The following is a 22557-nucleotide window of genomic DNA, read 5'->3' on the forward strand; positions in this document are numbered from 1 at the left end:
GAAAGCATTAAGTGAGCGCGAAGAGCAGAGGCAGGAGGTGATGTTGAGGCTAATGGGGGAGCAAATGGACATGATGAAGTGTCTGTTGGAACTGCAGGAAAGCCAACAAGAGCACAGACCCCCGCTGCATCCATTGTATAACCGCCTGCCCTCCTCCCCAAGTTCCATATCCTCCTCACCCAGATGCCCAAAAACGCAGGGTGGGGGGGAAGGGTCTGGGCACCAGGCCACTCCACTCCAGAGATGGCCCAAGCAACAGAAGGCTGTCATTCAAACAGTTTTGATTTGTAGTGTGGCTACAATAAGGAATGTGGCCTTGTCCTTCCCTCCTCCCGCACCCCACCGCACCCAGACTACCTTGTCAGTTATCTCACTTTTTTTTAATTAATAAAGAAAGAATGCATGGTTTCAAAACAATAGTTACTTTATTTCCTTTGCCAGTTGTGATTGAAGGGAGGGTGGTTGGCTTACAGGGAATTAAAATCAACAAAGGGGGAGGATTTGCAGCAAGAAGAAACACACACAGCTGTCACACCGTAGCCTGGCCAGTCATGAAACTGATTTTCAAAGCCCCCCTGATGTGCAGCACACCTAGCTGTGCTCTTCTAATAGCCCTGGTGTCTGGCTGCTCAAAATTGGCCACCAGGTGATTTACCTCAACCTCCCACACTGCCATAAACGTCTCCCCCTTACTCTCACAGATATTATGGAGCACACAGCAAGCAGCAATATCAATGGGAATGTTGGTTGCGCTGAGGTCTAACCTAGTCAGCAAACAGCACCAGCGTCTTTTAAACGTCCAAAGGCACATTCTACCACCGTTCTGCACTTGCTCAGCCTATAGTTGAACTGCTCCTTACTACTGTCCAGACTGCCTGTGTACGACTTCATGAACCATGGGAGCAAGGGGTAGGCTGGGTCCCCAAGGATAACTATTGGCATTTCAACATCCCCAATGGTAATTTTCTGGTCTGGAAAGTAAGTCCCTTCTTGCAACTGCTCGAACAGCCAGGAGTTCCTAAAGATGCGAGCATCATGCACCTTTCCCGGCCATCCCACGCTGATGTTGGTGAAACGTCCCTTGTGATCCACCAGTGCTTGCAGCACCACTGAGAAGTACCCCTTGTGGTTTATGTACTGGTTGGCAAGGTGGTCCGGTGCCAAGATAGGGATATGCGTTCCGTCTATCTCCCCACCACAGTTAGGGAACCCCATTGCAGCAAAGCCATCCACTATGACCTGCACATTTCCCAGAGTCACTACCCTTGATAGTAGAACATGAGTGATTGCATTGGCTACTTGGATCACAGCAGTCCCCACAGTAGACTTGCCCACTCCAAATTGATTCCGAACTGACCGGTAGCAGTCAGGCATTGCAAGTTTCCACAGGGCTATTGCCGCTCGCTTCTCAACTGTCAGGGCAGCTCTCATCTTGGTATTCCTGCACTTCAGGGTGGGGGAAAGCAACTCACAAAATTCAAGGAAAGTGGTCTTACACATGCGAAAGTTTCGCAGCCTCTGTGAATCATCCCATACCTGCAACACTATGTGGTCCCACCAGTCTGTGCTTGTTTGCTGGGCCCAGAATTGACGTTCCACTCTATTAACCAGTCCCACTGCCACCATGATGTCCCAATTGCCACAGCCCATGCTTTCAGGAACATCTGTGTCCATGTCCTCATCACAATCGTCCTTGTGCCAGCTCTCTTAGCCTGGTTCTGCACATTCTCCAGGATAATGTGCGAGGTGTTTACAATGCTCACAGCAGCAGCGGTGAGCTGAGCGGGCTCCATACTTGCCGTGGTATGGCATCTGCATGGGTAACCCAGGGAAAAAGGCGCGAAACGATTGTCTGCCGTTGCTTTCATGGAGGAAGGGACGACTGACGACATGTACCCCAAACCACCCTCAACAATGTTTTTGCCCCATCAGGAGCTTAACCCAGAATTCCAATGGGCAGCAGAGACTGCGGGAACTGTGGGATAGCTACCCACAGTGCATCGCTCTGTAAGTCGATGCTAGCCACGGTATTGAGGACACACTCCCCCAACTTAATGTGCTTAGTGGCAACATTCACAATCGACTGTATAAAATCGATTTCTAAAAATCGACCTGTATAAAATGGACCTAATTTCGTAGTGTACACATACCCCAAGATGGCTCAAGTGCTTTCTATTTGTGTGTACCCTTCCCATCCAAGGTCTCCGGGGCTCCTTTGCAAACAGAAAATGAAGTATTCTTCTACTCTTTCCTCTCTACAGAGAAATTTCCTATTGCCACAGGCCCATGTATAGGTCTACACCAGTGATCTTCAAACTTTTTCCATCATGCCCCCCTTTATCCATAATGAAACTTGTCCATGCCCCCGAGAAGAACCACAGTCAGAAGGCATGGCTGGGAGCAGGGCCAGAGCCATGGGCCAGGTCCGGAGCGTAGCTGGGGTCAGGAGCCAGGGCTGGGAGTGGGGCCACGGCTGGGGCCTGTGTGCTGTGATTGGGGCCAGGAGACAAGGCTATGGCCAGAGCTGCAGCTGAAGGCAGGGCGGGAGCGGAATGAGGACAGAGTGAGGCTAGGTGGCACTCCCTCCCTGCCCTAATGGGGACCGGCCTGGGTCCTGCTGTGCCCTCCCCAAATATTCTTCCATGCTCCACTGTGGGGCATGCCCCACAGTTTGGAGACCACTGGTCTACACACTACTTAAACCTTTAACATGCAATTTAGGTGATGGTGAGAGTTTATCACTCTTGGTCTTTAGAACACTGATTCTATTTCTCCTGAATTAATGTCTTTTTTCCCTATAGCCTATGTAATGGCTAGTTGTCTTCAGCTCTTTCCCAGAATTAGATCCTTTGTATAACAGCCATGTATTCTAGAGAACTTATTTCTGAATTCTGCCTATTTTCCTGAATAGTTAGCATGAAATCTTGACCCCATTGAAGTCAATAGCAAAACTCGAATGACTTCAGTGGGCTGAGGATTTCATCCATAAAGTTTAAGATTGTGCTAGTGCTGTACTAAGTGCATCCTTACTCTTAAAAAACACCATCAAGACAAAAATTGTGTATTTAAAAAAAAATGTCTTCAAGTTATTATTACCAGCTCAGACTATTGGTAATAATAACAATCCTTAACTCTTATAATGGGCTCCATAGAAAAGCATTTTACAAAGGAGGTAAGTATCATTATTAATATTGAAAGAATAAGTCACTGAGGGTCTGTGTGGGTGCAGGAAGCTGCTTGCACAGAGCTCAGTGTGGGATCAGGGTCCTGTTGCATTTCATGGGCCAACCAGAATGAAAACAAACTAGGCAAATTCACTTTCATGCACTAGCAAAATGTTGCAAAAACCTGTTGATTTTTTTTTTTTATTTCAGGAAAAAATTATATTACTAATAAGTTTAGTAAAATCTGTCCTTTTAATACAGCCACTACATTTTGGACCCAGACTACTTCAGCGTTCTTGCATTCAATGCCCTCTAAAGTCTCATTGAAACACAATGCAAAGTCCTTCATCAGCACAGGGAGATACTATTAAATACACCCTTTCAAGGAATCCAGAATGAGCCCGTTCCCTCTTCCTGCAGTTGAGCAAGAGCGGGTAGATTAGATCTGAACACGCAGCCAACTCGGGTGAGTTCTTAGGCCACCTCCCTGTGGCTCTTGGTGTAGGGGGCGGGGTGCATAAGGGAGAGACCCCTGCAAGGACAGCTCAGGCTCCGATGTGAGCGAGACTCCCAGGACCAGGGCTTAATTGGTAATGAAAGCGGTACCAGGGCTCATGCAATTTTCTTTTACTTTCAGAACTTACACGGCAAACCCAGCGGTGCGGGGGGAGGGGGCCAGGAACGGCTAAGCCTAGAAGTGCCGGGGCTCAGCCCGCCCACGATTTAAGCCCTGCTGAGGACTGATCCTCCCCGAGACAAGCCCACCGGCTGATAAGAGAGCTTTAAAAATGCGCCTTACAGGGAATCCAGAAAGGGGGGGGGGGGAGTCTGCCCCGTCCCAGCCAGGAGCTGGGGGGGGGCCCTCGGGCTGCTCCCGGGGGCTGGGCTCTCCACGTGCCGGGAGCGGGGTACGGAATCGCGGCGTTGCCGGGGAGGTGGCAGGGGGGCCGGGCTCCCCGCACGGGCTCTGCTCCAGGCGGGGCTGCTGGGCGGGCAGGCGCCAGCGCGCTCCGGCGCAGAGGGCTCAGGAGGGAGGGAGGGAGGGAAGCGGAGCGTCAGCAGCTTGCGACCAGGGCGGAAGGAGGGAGCGGGGGTTTGAGCACCACGTGCGGGAGCCCAGCCGGGTCCGGTGGCTCCTTTAATGTCCCCGCCCGGAGGGGGAAGCCCGGGCAGGTAAAGGCACCGGGTGTGGCGGCGGCTGGGGGAGGTGGGTGTTGTGTTACCCACAGGCACCCAGTGGCCTCGGCTGGGAGACTCGGGCGCCTGGGCCGTGGGGGGAAGGAAGGGGCTGGGAGACTGTGAGTCCAGCTCAGGGCCCTGTGTCCCCCTGCTTGACCCGAGCTGCCCTGAAGCATGTCACGGGGGTGTCCTCCCTAGCTGGGGCCCTTTACAGGTTGATGCTGCTGCTTTCTAATCCCTGCAGCATCGTCCTGCCGTCCCTTCCCGCCTCCTTTATTTGTGCTTCTAATTCTAAGGCTAGTAAAAAGAGAATCAAGTTAACTAACTCTAAAGTGGCCTTAAAGCAGCCATTAGGTTTTCAAAAAGGCACTTAGCTAATTTGCCTCTAGATTCTAGCAGCTGAGTTACTGTATTTATAAAAAGTAAAAAGAAAAGGAGGACTTGTGGCACCTTAGAGACTAACAAATCTATTCGAGCATAAGCTTTCGTGAGCTACATTCGATGCATCCGATGAAGTGAGCTGTAGCTCACGAAAGCTTATGCTCTAATAAATTTGTTAGTCTCTAAGGTGCCACAAGTCCTCCTTTTCTTTTTGCGAATACAGACTAACACGGTTGCTACTCTGAAACCTATAAAAAGTAAGTAGATAAAGCAGTTCTTCCTCTAGGGCTCTGTTCAGGAGTCAAAGATTTCCTTTGCATACAGGCCGGAGGATGATTATAATAAATGCTATAGCTGATAGCCAAATACTGGATCTAGTGGCCCACATATTTTATAGGAGTGTTTGTAAAAGAATGCTGTGTTTCAAACCCAGATGAGGGACTATGCAAGGCACCATAAATGTTATGCCTTACTTCTCTTTGTTGCTCCTGGTTAGTGCACCAGATTTCTGCCTTTATAAGGGGGAGTCTCTATTTTATATTGCACAATTTAACCCTTCAGTAATGTGTAAACAACTACTTCTCCTCAGTCTGCAGCTGGAGGTGCAAAGTCTGTTTGGGAAAGAACTTCTTGAAGGCTGGAACTATTTTTGGTTTATAGGAATATAAAATATTTTTTCCATTTCATAGCACAAGTTATTCTAGCTTTATAAAGTTAAGTATCTAGTCACTCAATAAATACAATGGGAGAAAAACTGCAGCTACAGTATATGCACAGCAACTTGAGAGTTAACTACTTCTATCGTTGCAGGTAGAAACCAAAACCCAACAGTAAATAACCTGATATCTTGGGTAAAAAGTATATCCAAGTTACCACATCAGCTAAAATCCACAATTAATTGATATTTGATAGCTGAAAGTTAACAGCCCCACAAAGCTTTACTCTTCTGCTCTGGCTTTTAAGTTCATGGAAGACTGTTTAAAGATAAAAAGAAAAGGAGTACTTGTGGCACCTTAGAGACTAACAAATTTATTAGAGCATAAGCTTTCGTGAGCTACAGCTCACTTCATCGGATGCATTTGGTGGAAAAAACAGAGGAGAGATTTAGATACACACACACACAGAGAACATGAAACAATGGGTTTATCATACACACTGTAAGGAGAGTGATCACTTAAGATAAGCCATCACCAACAGCAGGGGGGGGAAGGAGGAAAACCTTTCATGGTGACAAGCAGGTAGGCTAATTCCAGCAGTTAACAAGAATATCAGAGGAACAGTGGGGGGTGGGGTGGGAGGGAGAAATACCCTGGGGAAATAGTTTTACTTTGTGTAATGACTCATCCATTCCCAGTCTCTATTCAAGCCTAAGTTAATTGTATCTAGTTTGCAAATTAATTCCAATTCAGCAGTCTCTCCTTGGAGTCTGTTTTTGAAGCTTTTTTGTTGAAGTATAGCCACTCTTAGGTCTGTGATCGAGTGACCAGAGAGATTGGAACCTATCCTTGCAACAAAGCCCGTTGCCAACTCTGTCCACATATCTATTCAGGGGATACCATCATAGGGCCTAATCACATCAGCCACGCTATCAGAGGCTCGTTCACCTGCGCATCTACCAATGTGATGTATGCCATCATGTGCCAGCAATGTCCCTCTGCCATGTACATTGGCCAAACTGGACAGTCTCTACGTAAAAGAATGAATGGACACAAATCAGACGTCAAGAATTATAACATTCAAAAACCAGTTGGAGAACACTTCAATCTCTCTGGTCACTCGATCACAGACCTAAGAGTGGCTATACTTCAACAAAAAAGCTTCAAAAACAGACTCCAACGAGAGACTGCTGAATTGGAATTAATTTGCAAACTAGATACAATTAACTTAGGCTTGAATAGAGACTGGGAATGGATGAGTCATTACACAAAGTAAAACTATTTCCCCATGGTATTTCTCCCTCCCACCCCACCCCCCACTGTTCCTCTGATATTCTTGTTAACTGCTGGAATTAGCCTACCTGCTTGTCACCATGAAAGGTTTTCCTCCTCCCCCCCCTGCTGTTGGTGATGGCTTATCTTAAGTGATCACTCTCCTTACAGTGTGTATGATAAACCCATTGTTTCATGTTCTCTGTGTGTGTGTATATAAATCTCTCCTCTGTTTTTTCCACCAAATGCATCCGATGAAGTGAGCTGTAGCTCACGAAAGCTTATGCTCTAATAAATTTGTTAGTCTCTAAGGTGCCACAAGTACTCCTTTTCTTTTTGCGAATACAGACTAACACGGCTGCTACTCTGAAACCTGTTTAAAGATACATATTTGTAAATGGTTAATTGTTTAAAGGGATCACATTAAGGCTCTTGGATGACCTGACCTGAAATCTTCATGCCAGGGGAATCCCTCACTCCATTTAGCCTCTTTTTTTTTTTAAATTGAACATGGGCCAACCTTTGGTTATGTTGAAGCTTTCATGAACCAGAATTTGAAACCAATTGAGTAGAAATTTTCACATTAACTTCTATCCATGGTGTCAAAAGCAAAGCTTGCCCAGTTGTAGGGGTGGCTCTTGCTCTGGATAGAGTGTTTGTTGTCTTAAGTCATAAATCACCAAAGAGAGAGAACAAAAGTCACTGCTTAACAGGCATGCTTGAGAACTTGTGCAGTGGGGTTTAATAGACGGCTACAGTTCATATTTCCTTGTAGCTAGCTCTGTAACAATGTGGAACAAGCTGAAGAAAGAATTTGTTTGCTTAAACTTGTTTAAAATTATAAATGCAGTTCAGTGTACAATGGGACTAATATTGGTCACGTTGAAGTCAATGAGAGCTTTTTGTGGGCCAAGGGTTAGTCCAGTGTCTTTTGTTACATTTCTAAATGTTTCCAGAACTGCATTAAGTTTAGTAGCCATCTTGTGTATAGTTTTTTCAAGCTTTAGATATAGAACATGACTCATAGAATATCAGGGACCTCAGGAGGTCATCTAGTCCAACCCCCTGCTCAAAGCAGGACCAAGCCCCAATTTTTGCCCCAGATCCCTAAATGGCCCCCTCAAGGATTGAATTCACAACCCTGGGTTTAGCAGGCTGATGCTCAAACCACTGAGCTATGGGATAGCTTATTATGGGATAGCTCAGTGGTTTGAGCATCAGCCTGCTAAACCCAGGGTTGTGAATTCAATCCTTGAGGGGGCCATTTAGGGATCTGGGGCAAAAATTGGGGCTTGGTCCTGCTTTGAGCAGGGGGTTGGACTAGATGACCTCCTGAGGTCCCTTCCAACTCTGATATTCTATGACATATTCTTGCTTTTATCATTCATAATTCCATATAAAACTCCATCATGGTCTAAAGGTATAAAACTCTCTTGTATGTTTCTTCTCCTTTAGGTGAAAATATCCAGCCGACTAGAAGATTATCACAATGAGTTTTGTTGACTATGGAGATACAATAAAAGATGGAGACACAGCTATTGTGTTCTTAGGCCATGAATCGATGTTTCCTGTGAAAGTCCAACATGGCAGTAAAACTCAGACGAAGTACGGGGTCATTAGACATTCCAGTGATCTCATAGGCAAAAGGTATGGCTCAAAGGTGACCTGCAGTAAAGGAGGCTGGGTGTTTATTCTTCATCCAACCCCAGAGTTGTGGACTATGAATCTTCCCCACAGAACACAAATTCTTTATTCAACTGACATCTCTTTAATCACCATGATGCTGGAATTGAAGCCAGGATCCATAGTGTGTGAATCAGGTAATAGTTTTTAATAAGGGATTTTAGTATATTAACTCAGTGGTTCTCAACCTTTTTCTTTCTGAGGCCCCCCTAACATGCTATAAAAACTCCACAGCCCACCTGTCCCATAATAGCTGTTTTTCTGCATATAAAAGGCAGGGCCAGCATTAGGGGGTAGCAAGCAGGGCAATTGCCCAGAGCCCCATGCGACAGGGTGCCCCGCAAAGCTAAGCTGCTCAGGCTTCACCTTCAGTCCCGGATGGCAGAGCTTGGGGTGGCTGGATTTTGGCTTTTTACCCTGAGCCCCAGTGAATCTAATGCCTACCCTGTCTGGTGGACCCCCGGAAACCTGCTCGTGGCCCCCCAGGAGGCCGCGGACCCCTTAACCTAGCAGTTCTCAACAACACTTTAACTAGCAACAGACTTTGTTTTAAACTTTATATAGAAATAGATAGATATAGAACTGTTCCGTTGCTGCTAGAGTCTTCCTGGCCTTGAATAATTCTACTTCATTTATGAATGTTAGCAAATGCTCTGTTTTTCTGTACTGAAAAGACACTTGTGTGACATTGGCTCAGTATGGCAGGAACCATGTGCAGAAATGTGTATAACAGGGTTAGTGAGTTAAAATAAATAATTTTATACTTTTTTTCCCTTTGGGGGGTGAATTAGTGTTTTTTGGAGGGGTTCCTCTTAAAATTATGAGTTGGTCTTTGGGAATGTGCCAGTTTCAGATGAAATAGTTCAGTTTGTTTAAATAGTATTAGGTGTGGGGGGAGTTGTCTACAGAACAGCTTATCTGACAAACCTCAGATATAAATCCTACATTCTTCTAAAATAACTTAAGCTTTGGTAGAACTTATACAGGTTGAAAAAGAAAACAAAATGGTATGGGTTAAACGGGTAATATGTGGGATAAAATGGGAACGTTCACCAGGCCACATAATCCACATATTTGGCCTTTCTTACACTATGTATGTGCTATATGCAGTACTGAAACAGCACACAAAGGTCAGCTGCAATGGAATGTACAATGGGTGGTTTGAATGTCCAGTGGTGATCTGTGCCCTATGTTCCACTGCTTTTCATACAGATGATTTTAACCCTTTGAATGGATTAGTGGTGTGTTTTGTTTAGCTTATAAAGTGTGCTTTAAACATTATAAATGCTAGGCTGTTGCTTGCGATGCAAAAGGGGAGTTGTAAATTTTATACTAAATGTTCATTATCATATTGGTTAAATATATTTTATGAAGCTTTAATATTTTTTTTTTTACTGAAGGTAGCATTATTAGAGCTACATAATAATTTCCTGCCACTTGATTACTTTCTTGTACTGTAGGGGAAATATATAATTTTTATTAATGTATATAGCTGCCTTTCTTTTTGAGGGATTTATTCTGTCTGCCTCCATTGAATCATTTTGTAAACCTGCTTGTCCCTTGACTCTCAAGAGCAGATGCATAAAAGGAGCGAACAATGTTGTTATGCTGTATTTTTGGTTAAGGTTTCCCATTCCCAGTCTTGCATAATAATTGGCTGGTTTTCTGCTGGTTTTCACACGCAACTAAAATTTCATCTGTCATTCTGTTTCAAATTTGTGGGTCAAGGAATGTGATGTATATATTTAACCCCTGAATACTGGAAACTGGTATTTCCAGATGCATAAGGCACTATTGCAGAAGCCCTTGATACTGCAGAAACTCTGAACCCCACAAGTCCAGATTCTAGTTTGTACAATGGTAGTCTTAGGGCTGGAATTGCAGAGTTGTTGTAGATGTGTTGGTCCCAGGATATTAGAGAGACAAGGTGGGTGAGGCATCCACATGGCCAGGAGGGCACAGAGGCAATGTGCCACAGCATGGTTTGTCCTGGCTAATGCTTTTGGGTCGATGCCCCATCAGCACATTTTTGCCACGCTGTGAGAGTTCAGGTGTATGCCTGAAAACTTTCTCCAACTGGTCCGGGAACTGTGTGAAGGCTGCACCACCACTATCCGCTGCATGGAAGAAGAGATGCCCAAAATTCCTATCCGTAGCGGCATGAAGCAAGGCTGCCCCCTGAGCTCCATCGTTTTCAACTTAGCCATAGAGCCGCTCATTCGAGAGATCTCCAGAGGTCTAGGTGGTTTCAATCTATACGACAACAGAATGAATATCCTGGCCTAGGCAGACGATCTGGTCCTGATTGCAAACAACCCCGAGAGTCTCCAACAAATGCTAGACATCACCAGCAAGGTTGCCAACTGGATGGGATTCCACTTCAGTGGCAGGAAGTTTGCATCCCTGCATATCAATGGCAGTAGAAGGGATTCAGTCCAGGCGACGTCTTTTCAGATCCAGAGTGAACCCATGATCTTCCTCGAGGACAGGCAAGTGTACCAACATCTCGGCATACCCACGAGTTTCTACGTCCAGCAGACAGCTGAGGATACTATTGCGGAGATCCTACAAGATGTGGCCAGGATCGCCTCCTCCCTACTGGCACCGTGGCACCGTGGCAGAAGATCAACGCCTTGAACACCTTCCTGATCCCCCGTATCTCATTCATCCTAAGGGGATCTACCATGGCGAAGGTACCTCTGAACAAAGCAGACAACACCATCTGGCAGCTGGTGAAGAAGTGCATGTTTCTCCCCCAGAGGACCAGCAATTAACTGGTGTATATCTTGCACAGGCAGGGTGGCGCTAACGTCTCTCGAATGGGTGATCTGTGCAATGTTGCCATGATCACTTCCGCCTTTTGACGTGCCCGGACACCATGGTGAGGAACATCGTGGAGAGTGCTCTGCAGGTGCCGTCAAGAAGCAAATTGCCAGAACCCCCTCCAACCAAGATGTCACCACTACCTGAGTGGCTCACTGGAAGGTGAGTTTAGAAGAGATAGGGGAGACTTTGCTTCACTCTGGACTCATGCCTGTAATGCTACAATGACTAGAGAAGCGTATCAGCTGCCACTGGATGTGGTGCAAGGAACACCAGGAGCTGGGAGTACTGGTGCCATGGGTGAAGAATACAGATCACACTATCATCACTCCAAGAGCTAGAACCATGTGGAGAGGACCCTGAAGGATGCCATCCACTGCCAATACGTGGAATACCTGAAACGAAAGCTGGATCAGGGCAAGGCATTTGAGGTGATGTGCAAGTGGGATGCCAGCAATGACTTTCTCCTTGGGGGCAGCTTCACCCGATTTGCCGACTGGAGGTTCATCCTTAGGGCCTGGCTCAACTGCGTCTCACTGAACGGAGCCGTCTGCCATGGGAATCGGGACAAGCAATGCAATAAGTGTTGCTATGCCAACGAGACACTACCCCACGTCCTGTGTAGCTGCAAGCCCCATTCCAGAGTTTGGCACCTGTGACACAACGCCATCCAAGATCGCCTGCCCAGAGCCATCCCGCCACCCATGGAGAAGGTTGCTGTAAACTCCACCATCCCCGGAACCGACAGCCAACTGCGACCGAACATCGTCATCACCAACAAGGACCGGAAGAAGATCATCATGGTGGACATCGCAGTGCCCTTCGAGAACTGGACCCCGGCCTTCCGTGATGCCCGAGCTCAAAAGATAGAGAAATACCCCCCTCTGGCCGAAACTTTGAGAGCTAAGAGTTGCCAGGTCCAGACACACATACTGATTGTCGGAGCCTTAGGCGCATAGGACCCCAGTAATGAGTGAGTGCTGAGAGAATGCGGAATCAGTCAACGCTATGCTCGACTGATGCGGCAACTCATGGTGTCTGATGCCATCAGGTGGCCGAGAGACATCTACATAGAACACATCAACGGCCATCGACAATACCAGGAGGGGTGAGCTAGAGTGCCAATGAGAAGCGCAATCAGGAAAATAACAAATATTTTCCTCATGGACTGTATTTTCTAAATGGACAACCAACCTAATTCGTGATTAGTGAGGGACAATCTCCACTCGCTGGTATATTTTGCTTTCCACAACCAAATCTCAGTTCAACTTTTCATGAGTGATGTACCCAAGTATTCAGATTCTAATACCTAAACTGTATTGTTAAATCTATTCACCTAAATTTGAGTTATTGCTGATTATGTACTCTATGTATCATATGACTTTAAAAAACTAACTTTGTATTTGTGGATAATCTAAGCACGATACCCAGATGTACAGACACTCTTTTTCCAAACTATGTATTATATAATTTTTTTAACATTAGCTGTAATAAAATTTTTAAATCTCTTACTGGACCAACTTCTGTTCGTGAATGTATAGCTGGAAAGTATGTCTCTGAGCTCTTCCTCAGGCTAGGGAAAGGTACTCTCAATGTCACAGCTAAATACAAGGTGGAATAGATTGTTTAGTAAGTAGTTAACACACATTCTAAAAGACTATTCAAGATGCTGTGGGCCGTTAACAATAAACTGGGGGTTAGTGGGTCACAGATCAAATCAGCAGACAAAGAGGGTCATTGTAGTTCTCAGCCATGATGACTACATCAATGAGGTCAGCCAACCGCTCTGACTCCACTTATTATGAAGAATTCGAAGATTCCACACAACAGTTCACCCAGGAATTTAAGGATATCCTCAAATCCTTCCCAGACAACTCCAGGAGAAACTCTACAACCTCATCACCCATGATCCCACACCAAGAACCTTCTACATGCTTTCTCAGATACACAAACAAGAGATCCAGACAGACCCATCGTGTCTGGCCATGGCACTCTTACTGAATGAATATCAGGACTCACAGAAACCATCCTTATGCCACTCATCACCCAAGGGACCAGCTTCCTCCAGGACATAACCGACTTCCTCCATAAACTCCTCAATATTAACCAACCACCCTCAGAACACCATCCTTGCCACCATGGATGTCACCTCCCTATACATCAACATCCCTCACAATAACTGTGTCACTGCATCTGTTTCATCCTCACCCATAACAATTTTAAACTTTTATCCAAACCATGGGAACAGCTATGAGTACTAAGATGGCTTCCCAATATGCCAACCTATTCTTGGGCCACCTTGAGGAAGAATTTCTGGACAAATGCACTATGAAATCAATTATATACCTGAAGTACATCAATCATATTTTCATCCTCTGAATAGACGACCTACATTCCTCATCAGTTTCCGCTATAACTTCAACAACCCCACCTTTTCTCCCCAAATTTTTTCCATTTTGACCATTCTAATAACAACAAACTACTATACCTGTGGCCTGCAGTGCCTGAAGCATTGGTTGACTGTTAATAAAAGAAAAAGCATTGCTCCGGATTCATTTGGTTACTCCTTGAAATAAGTGAATTTATTTAAAAAAGGAGTACTTGTGGCACCTTAGAGACTAACAAATTTATTTGAGCATCGACTTCTGGAGCAGTGCACTGTGGGTAGCTATCCCACACTTCCCGCAGTCTCTGCTGCCCATTGGAATTCTGGGTTAAACTCCCGATGCCTGATGGGGCAGAAACATTGTCAAGGGTGGTTTGGGGTACATGTCGTCAGTCGCCCCTCCCTCCGTGAAAGCAATGGCAGACAATCGTTTTGCACTTTTTTCCCTCGGTTACCCATGCAGACACCATACCATGGCAAGCATGGAGCCCGCTCAGCTCACCGTTGCTGTTGTGAGCATTGTAAACACCTCACACATTATCCTGAAGTATATACAGAACTGAGCTAAGAGAGCTAGCACGAGGACAATTGTGATGAGGACATGGACACAGATGTTCCTGAAAGCACGGGCTGTGGCGATTGGGACATCAAGGCAGCAATGGGGCTGGTTGATACAGTGGAACACTGATTCTGAGCCTAGCAAACAAGCACAGATTGGTGAGACCACATAGTGTTGCAGGTATGGGATGATTCACAGTGGCTGCGAAACTTTCACATGCGTAAGGCCACTTTCCTTGAACTTTGTGAGTTGCTTTCCCCCACCCTGAAGTGCAGGAATACCAATATGAGAGCTGCCCTAATGGTTGAGAAGCAAGTAGCAATGGCTTGCTTGTGGAAGCTTGCAATGCCTGACTGCTACTGGTCAGTCGGGAATCAATTTGGAGTGGGGAAGTCTACTGTGGGGACTGCTGTGATCCAAGTAGCCAATGTAATCACTCACGTTCTGCTATCAAGGGAAGTGACTCTGGGAAATGTGCAGATCATGCTGAATGGCTTTGCTGCAATGGGATTCCCTAACTGTGGTGGGGAGATAGGCATATGTGTTCTGTCTATCTTGGCACCAGACCACCTTGCCAACCAGTACATAAACCACAAGGGGTGCTTCTCAATGGTGCTGGAAACACTGGTGGATCACAAGGAACATTTCACCGACATCAGCGTGGGATGGCTGGGAAAGATGCATGACGCTCGCATCTTTAGGAACTCCTGGCTGTTTGAGCAGTTGCAAGAAGGGACTTACTTCCCAGACCAGAAAATTACCATTGGGGATGTTGAAATGCCAATAGTTATCCTTGGGGACCCAGCCTACCCCTTGCTCCCATGCCTCATGAAGTACACAGGCAGCCTGGACAGCAGTAAGTAGCAGTTCAACTGCAGGCTGAGCAAGTGCAGAATGGTGGTAGAATGTGCCTTTTGACGCTTAAAAGCTTGCTGGGGATGTTTGCTGACTAGGTTAGACCTCAGCACTACCAACATTCCCGTTAAAAAGAAAAGGAGTACTTGTGGCACCTTAGAGACTAAGAAATTTATTTGACCATAAGCTTTCATGAGTTACAGCTCACTTCATCAGATGCATTCAGTGGAAAATACAGTGGGGAGATTTATATACACAGAACATGAAACAATGGGTGTTACCATACACACTGTAACGACAGTGATCAGGTAAGGTGAGCTATTACCAGCAGTATCGGGGGGGGAGGACCTTTTGTAGTGATAATCAAGGTGGGCCATTTCCAGCAGGTGACAAGAACGTCTGAGGAACAGTGGGGAGTGGAGGGGGGAAAATAACATCGGGAAATAGTTTTACTTTGTGTAATGACCCATCCACTCCCAGTCTTTATTCAAGCCTAAGTTAATTGTATCCAGTTTGAAAATTAATTCCAATTCAGCATTCTCTCCTTGGAGTCTGTTTTTGAAGTTTTTTTGTTGAAGAATTGCCACTTTTAGGTCTGTAATCAAGTGACCAAAGAGATTGAAGTGTTCTCTGACTGGTTTTTGAACGTTATAATTCTTGACGTCTGATTTGTGTCCATTTATTCTTTTACGTAGAGACTGTCCAGTTTGGTCAATGTACATGGCATAGGGGCATTGCAGGCACATGATGGCATATATCACATTGGTAGATGTGCAGGTGAACAAGCCTCTTATAGTGTGGCTGATGTGATTAGGCCCATGATGGTGTCCCCTGAATAGATATGTGGACACAGTTGGCAACAGGCTTTGTTGCAAGAATAGGTTCCTGGGTTAGTGGTTCTGTTGTGTGGTGTGTAGTTGCTGGTAAGTATTTGCTTCAGGTTGGGGGCTGTCTGTAAGCAAGGACTGGCCTGTCTCCCAAGATCTGTGAGAGTGATGGGTCGTCCTTCAGGATAGGTTGTAGATCCTTGATGATACGTTAGAGAGGTTTTAGTTGGGGGTTGAAGGTGATGGCTAGTGGCGTTCTGTTATTTTCTTTGTTGGGCCTGTCCTGTAGTAGGTAACTTCTGGATACTCTTCTGGCTCTGTCAATCTGTTTCTTCATTTCAGCAGGTGGGTATTGTTCCCATTGTTATTGCTGCTTGCTGTGTGCTCCATAATATCAGTGAGAATAAGGGGGAGACGTTTATGGCGGGGTGAGAGGTTGAGGCAAATTGCCTGGTGGCTGATTTTGAGCAGCGAGACACCAGGGCGATTAGAAGAGCACAGCTAGGTGTGCTGTACATCAGGGAAGCTTCGAAAACCAGTTTCATGACTGGCCAATCTATGGTGTGACAGCTGTGTGTGTGTATTTCTCCTTGCTGCAAACCCTCCCCCTTTGTTGATATTAATTCCCTGTAAGCCAACCACCCTGCCCCCTTCAACCACAGCTGGCAAAGGAAATAAAGTAACTATTGTTTTGAAATCATGCATTCTTTCTTTATTAATTTTTAAAAAAAGTGAGATAACTGACAAGGTAGCCTGGGTGGCATGGGTGCAGGAGGAGGGAGGGACAAGGCCACATTCCTTATTGTAGCCATACTACAAATCAAAACTGTTTGAATGACAGCCTTCTGTTGCTTGGGCTATCCTCTGGAGTGGAATGGCTGGGTGCCCAGAGCCTCCCTTCCACCACCTCCCTCCCCTCCACGTTCTTGGGCATCTGGGTGAGGAGGATATGGAACTTGGGGAGGAGGGCAGGCGGTTATACAATGGATGCAGCGGGGGTCTGCGCTCTTGTTGGCTTTCCTGCAGCTCCAATAGATGCTTCATCATGTCTGTTTGCTCCCCCATTAGCCTCAACATCGCTTCCTGCGTCTGCTCTTCGCGCTCACTTAATGCTTTCCTGGCCTCTGCCACTGAATGCCTCCATGTATTAAGCTGTGCCCTATCAGTGCAGGAGGACTGCATGAGCTCAGAAAACATGTCATCACAAGTGCAGTTTTTTTCACCTTCTAATCTGCGATAACCTCAGGGACGGAGATGTTAGGGGGAGCATAGAAACATTTGCACCTGGGGGGAGATAAAAAGGGAGAGTAAAATTTAAGACGATACATTTCTGAGAACAAAAGACAGACTCTTCCACAGTGACTCAAGCAATTCAGAGCAGACCACACCTGTGCTTTAGGTACAAGGTTGCATTGTGCCTTTTATATTGAGCGCCTGCCTGTATGGTGACACATCACAAATGGCTGAGCAACAGAATTCGGTTTCCAGGCAGCCATGGTAAACCTTTTGGTACGCAGAGTTAGAATAATAGAATATCAGGGTTGGAAGGGACCTCAAGAGGTCCAACCCCCTGCTCAAAGCAGGACCAATCCCCAACTAAATCATCCCAGCCAGGGCTTTGTTGAGCCTGACCTTAAAAACCTCTAAGGAAGGAGATTTCACCACCTCCCTAGGTAACGCATTCGAGAGCTTCACCACCCTCCTAGTGAAAAAGTTTTTCCTAATATCCAATCTAAACCTCCCCCACTGCAACTTGAGACCATATTTCTTGTTCTGTCTTCTGGTACCATTGAGAACAGTCTAGATCCATCCTCTTTGGGACCCCCTTTCAGGTAGTTGAAAGCAGCTATCAGATCCCCCCTCATTCTTCTCTTCTGTAGATTAGATAATCCCAGTTCCCTCAGTCTCTCCTCATAAGTCATGTGTTCCAGTCCCCTAATAATTTTTGTTGCCGTCCGCTGGACGCTTTCCAATTTTTTCACATCCTTCTTGTAGTGTGGGGCCCAAAACTGGACACAGCGGTGAGGCCTCATCTGGAGTAATGTCGAATAGAGGGGAACGATCACATTGGTTGGCTTCTTATGCCTTCATAACGTGGGAATGGTTTCAAACTGCAGCACCATCCTTTCGCATAGCAAGCAATGCCGGTTGGGTTTCACATTTAAAAGGAGGGGCTGCTGTTTTTGGGTAGATGTGCAGCACACACCTCCCTCCACCCCGCCACATGGCTGTTCTCCGGGATGATCACTTTTAGCCAAACGCAAACAACTCAGCATGAATGGGGTCCTTTTACTCTTCCCTTACAAAAATTTCCCTATTTCAACCAGGTGACCATGAATGATATCACTCTCCTGAGGCTAACACAGAAAGATAAAGACCGAATGTTGCTTGAATGCGACCAAAACCCAAAACCATTCACTGCCATGCTTTGTGCTGCAGTGATTCCAAACTACTTGCTACTGGCCTGGCATGGTAAAGTGTCCTACCGTGGAGGACGAAATAAGGCTGCCCTCCCCAGAAACCTTCTGCAAAGGCTTTTGGAGTACCTCCAGGAGAGCTTCATGGAGATGTCCTTGGAGGATTCCCGCTTCATCTCCAGACACGTTAACAGACTTTTGCAGTCGCTGTACTGGCCACAAATGCATCCCAATTCTTCAGGGCAAATCAAACATTAAACACTATTGCTTTTAAACCCTGTACTGTAGTTAAAAATGTGCATTCACTAGAGCTGCCTTCTCCGGCTTCAGGGTCGGGAATCCCACCTTGGGAGGGTTTTGGTTCCAGGGTGATGAAAAGGTCCTGGCTGCTGGGGAGAATGGATTCACTGCTTCCTTGCTGCACATTTTCCTCCTCATCATCATCTTCTTCCTCATCCACAAAATCCTCCTTCCTGTTATGTGAGACTCCCCCCTTGTAGGTATCCACGGACAGTGGTGGGGTAGTGGTAGGGTCGCCCCCTAGAATGCTATGCAGCTGATCACAGAAGCGGCATGTATGGGGTTCTTACCCGGAGCAACCGTTTGCCTCCTTTGTCTTTTGGTAGGCTTGCCTGAACTCCTTGACGTTCACGTGGCAATGCTGTGTGTCCCTGTTGTAGCCTCTCACCATCATGCCCTGTGCAATTTTGGCATATATATTAGCATTTCTTCTTTTTTGATCGGAGTTCGGCCTGCACAGATTCTTCTCTGCATACAGTAATCAGATCCAGTGCCTCCCTTTCGGTCCATGCTGGAGCTCATTTGCAATTCTGGGGGGACTGCATGGTCACCTGAGCTGCCGAGCTCGCCACGCTGACCAAACAGTTAATGACAGGTTTCAGAGTAGCAGCCGTGTTAGTCTGTATTCGCAAAAAGAAAAGGAGTACTTGTGGCACCTTAGAGACTAACAAATTTATTAGAGCATAAGCTTTCGTGAGCTACGATTTTTTTTTCCCACCAGATGCATCCGATGAAGTGAGCTGTAGCTCACGAAAGCTTATGCTCTAATAAATTTGTTAGTCTCTAAGGTGCCACAAGTACTCCTTTTCTTTTTGCAAACAGTTAATGAAATTCAGTATTTCCCTGGGTTTTCCTGTGAACGTGGCTAGTGCATCGGAGTTCAAAGTGCTGTCCAGAGCGGTCACATTGGAGCACTCCGGGATAGCTCCTGGAGGCCAAATCCATCAAATTGCGTCTGCACTACCCCAAATTCGACCCAGCAAGGTCGATTTTAGCGCTACTCCCCTCGCTGGGGAGGAGTACAGAAGTCAATTTTAAGAGTCCTTTAAGTTGACGGAACGGGGTTGGTTCTGAAGATGCATTCATTTAAAATCGACCTGATGCAGCTAAATTCGACCTAACCCCGTAGTGTAGACCAGGGCTCTGTCTAGATTAAGGGATAGAACTGAATCTTCTTTCATGTCACTACTTTCTCCAAAACTACTCTTGACATCAACATCCCAGACAGGGCTATTTTCTATTCAGTGATCAGAGCTGCCTCAAGACAAATTCTGTTTTGCAGCAGCTTTTGAAGATTCAAAATTTTATATTTGTTCCCCATTGGAATTAAACGAAAACCTTTTGAATGTATTTGCAAAATGGAATTGTGTCAAAACAGCTGTTTTCTGATGGAAAACCTGAGCTTTTCAATAAAGGTCTCTCTCTGGTCAGAATTCAGTCTTGGACTTCAGAAAACTTCCTCAAAACGGATACATCTCTGAAACATCTTAGCTTTGATGAAATGACATTTAGTTGAAAATGTTCCAGCCAGCTCTACCAATGATAATGTAACAATCAGCAGTCCTAGGACAAACTCAAACCCACTTGAGCCAAACACCCATTGGAATCTCTCTCTTTCTCTCTGGCTAAATCCTGAATTCAAAATTGTTAAATCTTCCTTTAGTGTCATATGAAAATAGATTTTGGATTCCTCGATATTGAGAGTAGTACAGTTTCTTGATTGGCTGACTGTGGAGATCCTAAGAATAACACCAAACTAATCCCAAGCCTGTTCTAGAGGTGCTGTAAATCAGTTATGGAAATGTTTAAATTCATTCTGGTCACCATTTATATTAAGGATACATTTATATATAGTTTAATAAAGGGTTAATACAAGATTAATTTGTGGTTTCAAAGTCCAGCAAGTCAATTGGCTGCTTAAAACTTTCGATAACACCTTCTACTAATGTGCTTATGAATGCTTGTAACACATACGAGCATGTCTATAACATGATTATAGCATCTGTTAATCATATATAAACTATTATAAATGCACTCCTAAGGTAAAGCATGACCCAAAGCCCTGTAATGATTCATTCAACTTGGAAACATATTAACACTAAGCCTAAGCTTACAACTTCTGCCATATCTATCCTTTGGCTACTGCATGAGCAAAAGGAATCTGAAAAGAAAGTGAGAAGCTGATCTCTGTTTAAAAAGGTCTGCTGTGTAAGCCTGGCCTCATCTGTCAAAACATGGGAGAATGTGGTACTCTGCTGATGTACAAGTAGGTCTAACCACTGAAAGCCCACTGAAGTCAAGGGAATCTTTGCATTGACAGTGGTGGGTTTTAGGAAAGTCCCTTGACCGCCAAAGTGTTTTACAACTGTAGTTAATGAAACTACCCCGTTGACAGTACTATAGTCCAAGAGGGATATTACTGTATAGCTTAAGAACTGGCCAAACATTTCCATTTTGGCAGAAGATTACTTCCTGTGGGAATCTGACTTTCTTGTCTCTAAAAAGGAAACCTCAGTCTTCCCGTTCCCCATCCCTTCTGCTCGTGACGCCAGCCTTGATACCACCTTCAGCACTTTCTCCCACTTCCTTCCCGTATGACTAGGGCCCTACCAAATTCAGGGCCATGAAAAACGGGTCATGGATCATGAAATCTGGTCTCCCTCTGTGAAATCTGGTCTTTTTTGTGCTTTTACCCTATACTATACAGATTTCACGGGGGAGACCAGTGTTTCTCAAACTGGGGATTCTGACTCAAAAGGGAGTTGCAGGGGGATTGCCCTTCTGCTCTGCCTTCAGAACTCAGTTGCTGGAGAGTGGTGGCCCCTGACCAACGGTCCAGCTCTGAAGGCAGCAGAGCAGAAGTAAGGGTGGCAATACCACACCATGCCATCCTTACTACTTTGTTACTGCTGGCGGCGGCTCTGCCTTCAGAGCTGGGCTCCCAGCCGGCAGCCGCTGCTTTCTACCTGCCTAGCTCTCAAAGCAGTGCCACCACCAGCAGCAGCGCAGAAGTAAGGGTAGCACTACCACACCCCCACCCCATTACCTTGTGATATCCCTCACAACTCCTTTTTGGTCAGGACCCCTACAATTACAACACGGTGAAATTTCAGATTTAAGTAGCTGAAATCATGAAATTTACTATTTAAAAATCCTATGACTGTGAAATTGACCAAAATGGACCATGAATTTGGTAAGGCCCTACGTATGACCCTATGCATGGGATTGCACTTTCTAAACCTGTTCAAGCAATAACCCTTCCTCATTCATCTTCCTTCCTAAAAACCCACATCAGTTGTGTCCTCCATGAGAGAAGAGAGAGTGGGGGGGAGAGCTATTCTTCTGTAAAGGAACTCTCTGAGATGCGTGTTTACCTTACTGAAGTAACCCTGAGACGGTATTATTGTAACCTCTCTCTCTTTCACTCCCTTTTTGTTTCTGTATTATCCCCACTGCATGTGTCGTGCCTGACTTTGGACAGTAAGCTTTTTAGGACAGGAACTGTGGCTTGAATTATTTCTGTGAAGTCCATAGCATGCTTTTGGGTGTTCAAAATAATGAATAATAATTCTCCTGTTCCCGGCATTTATTGTAAAAAAGAAAAGGAGTACTTGTGGCACCTTAGAGACTAAGAAATTTATTTGAGCATAAGCGTTTGTGAGCTACAGCTCACTTCATCGGATAGCTCATGAAAGCTTATGCTCAAATAAATTTGTTAGTCTCTAAGGTGCCACAAGTACTCTTTTTCTTTTTGCGAATACAGACTAACACGGCTGCTACTCTGAAACTCCTCAGTTGCTGATTAGAGGACTCAGGAAGAAATTGAAGAACAAATTGAGGGGACAAGAGAGGAGGAAACTATCAAGGAATGTAACTGTTACAGATCAGGAGCTGAGGAGGAGGATATAAGCTTTTGAAGTAAAACCTTTTCTTCCCCTTGCACTACACCAGAGAAACGTACAATTAATGCCCTGCATTCTGAAGATACTGCAGATTGGGTAGTGTTTGAGTACCCTGTGGACAGATGCTGAATGCTGTGAAGAGGTGGGGGGTGC

General features: G+C 45.6%; 1 protein-coding gene across 1 annotated transcript in view; it reads left to right on the forward strand.

The window, feature by feature from the left end:
• Positions 1 to 4184: 4184 nt before the first annotated feature.
• TRMT61A (tRNA methyltransferase 61A) overlaps positions 4185 to 22557 on the forward strand; it is a 33828-nt gene continuing 15455 nt past the window's right edge. The window contains 2 exon segments of the mRNA XM_043516659.1: positions 4185 to 4337; positions 8108 to 8472. Of these exon segments, the coding sequence (XP_043372594.1) occupies positions 8142 to 8472 (331 nt within the window). The 5' untranslated portion in view covers positions 4185 to 4337; positions 8108 to 8141.

Source organism: Dermochelys coriacea, chromosome 6, assembly GCF_009764565.3.
Source record: "Dermochelys coriacea isolate rDerCor1 chromosome 6, rDerCor1.pri.v4, whole genome shotgun sequence".
Lineage (NCBI taxonomy): Eukaryota > Metazoa > Chordata > Testudines > Dermochelyidae > Dermochelys > Dermochelys coriacea.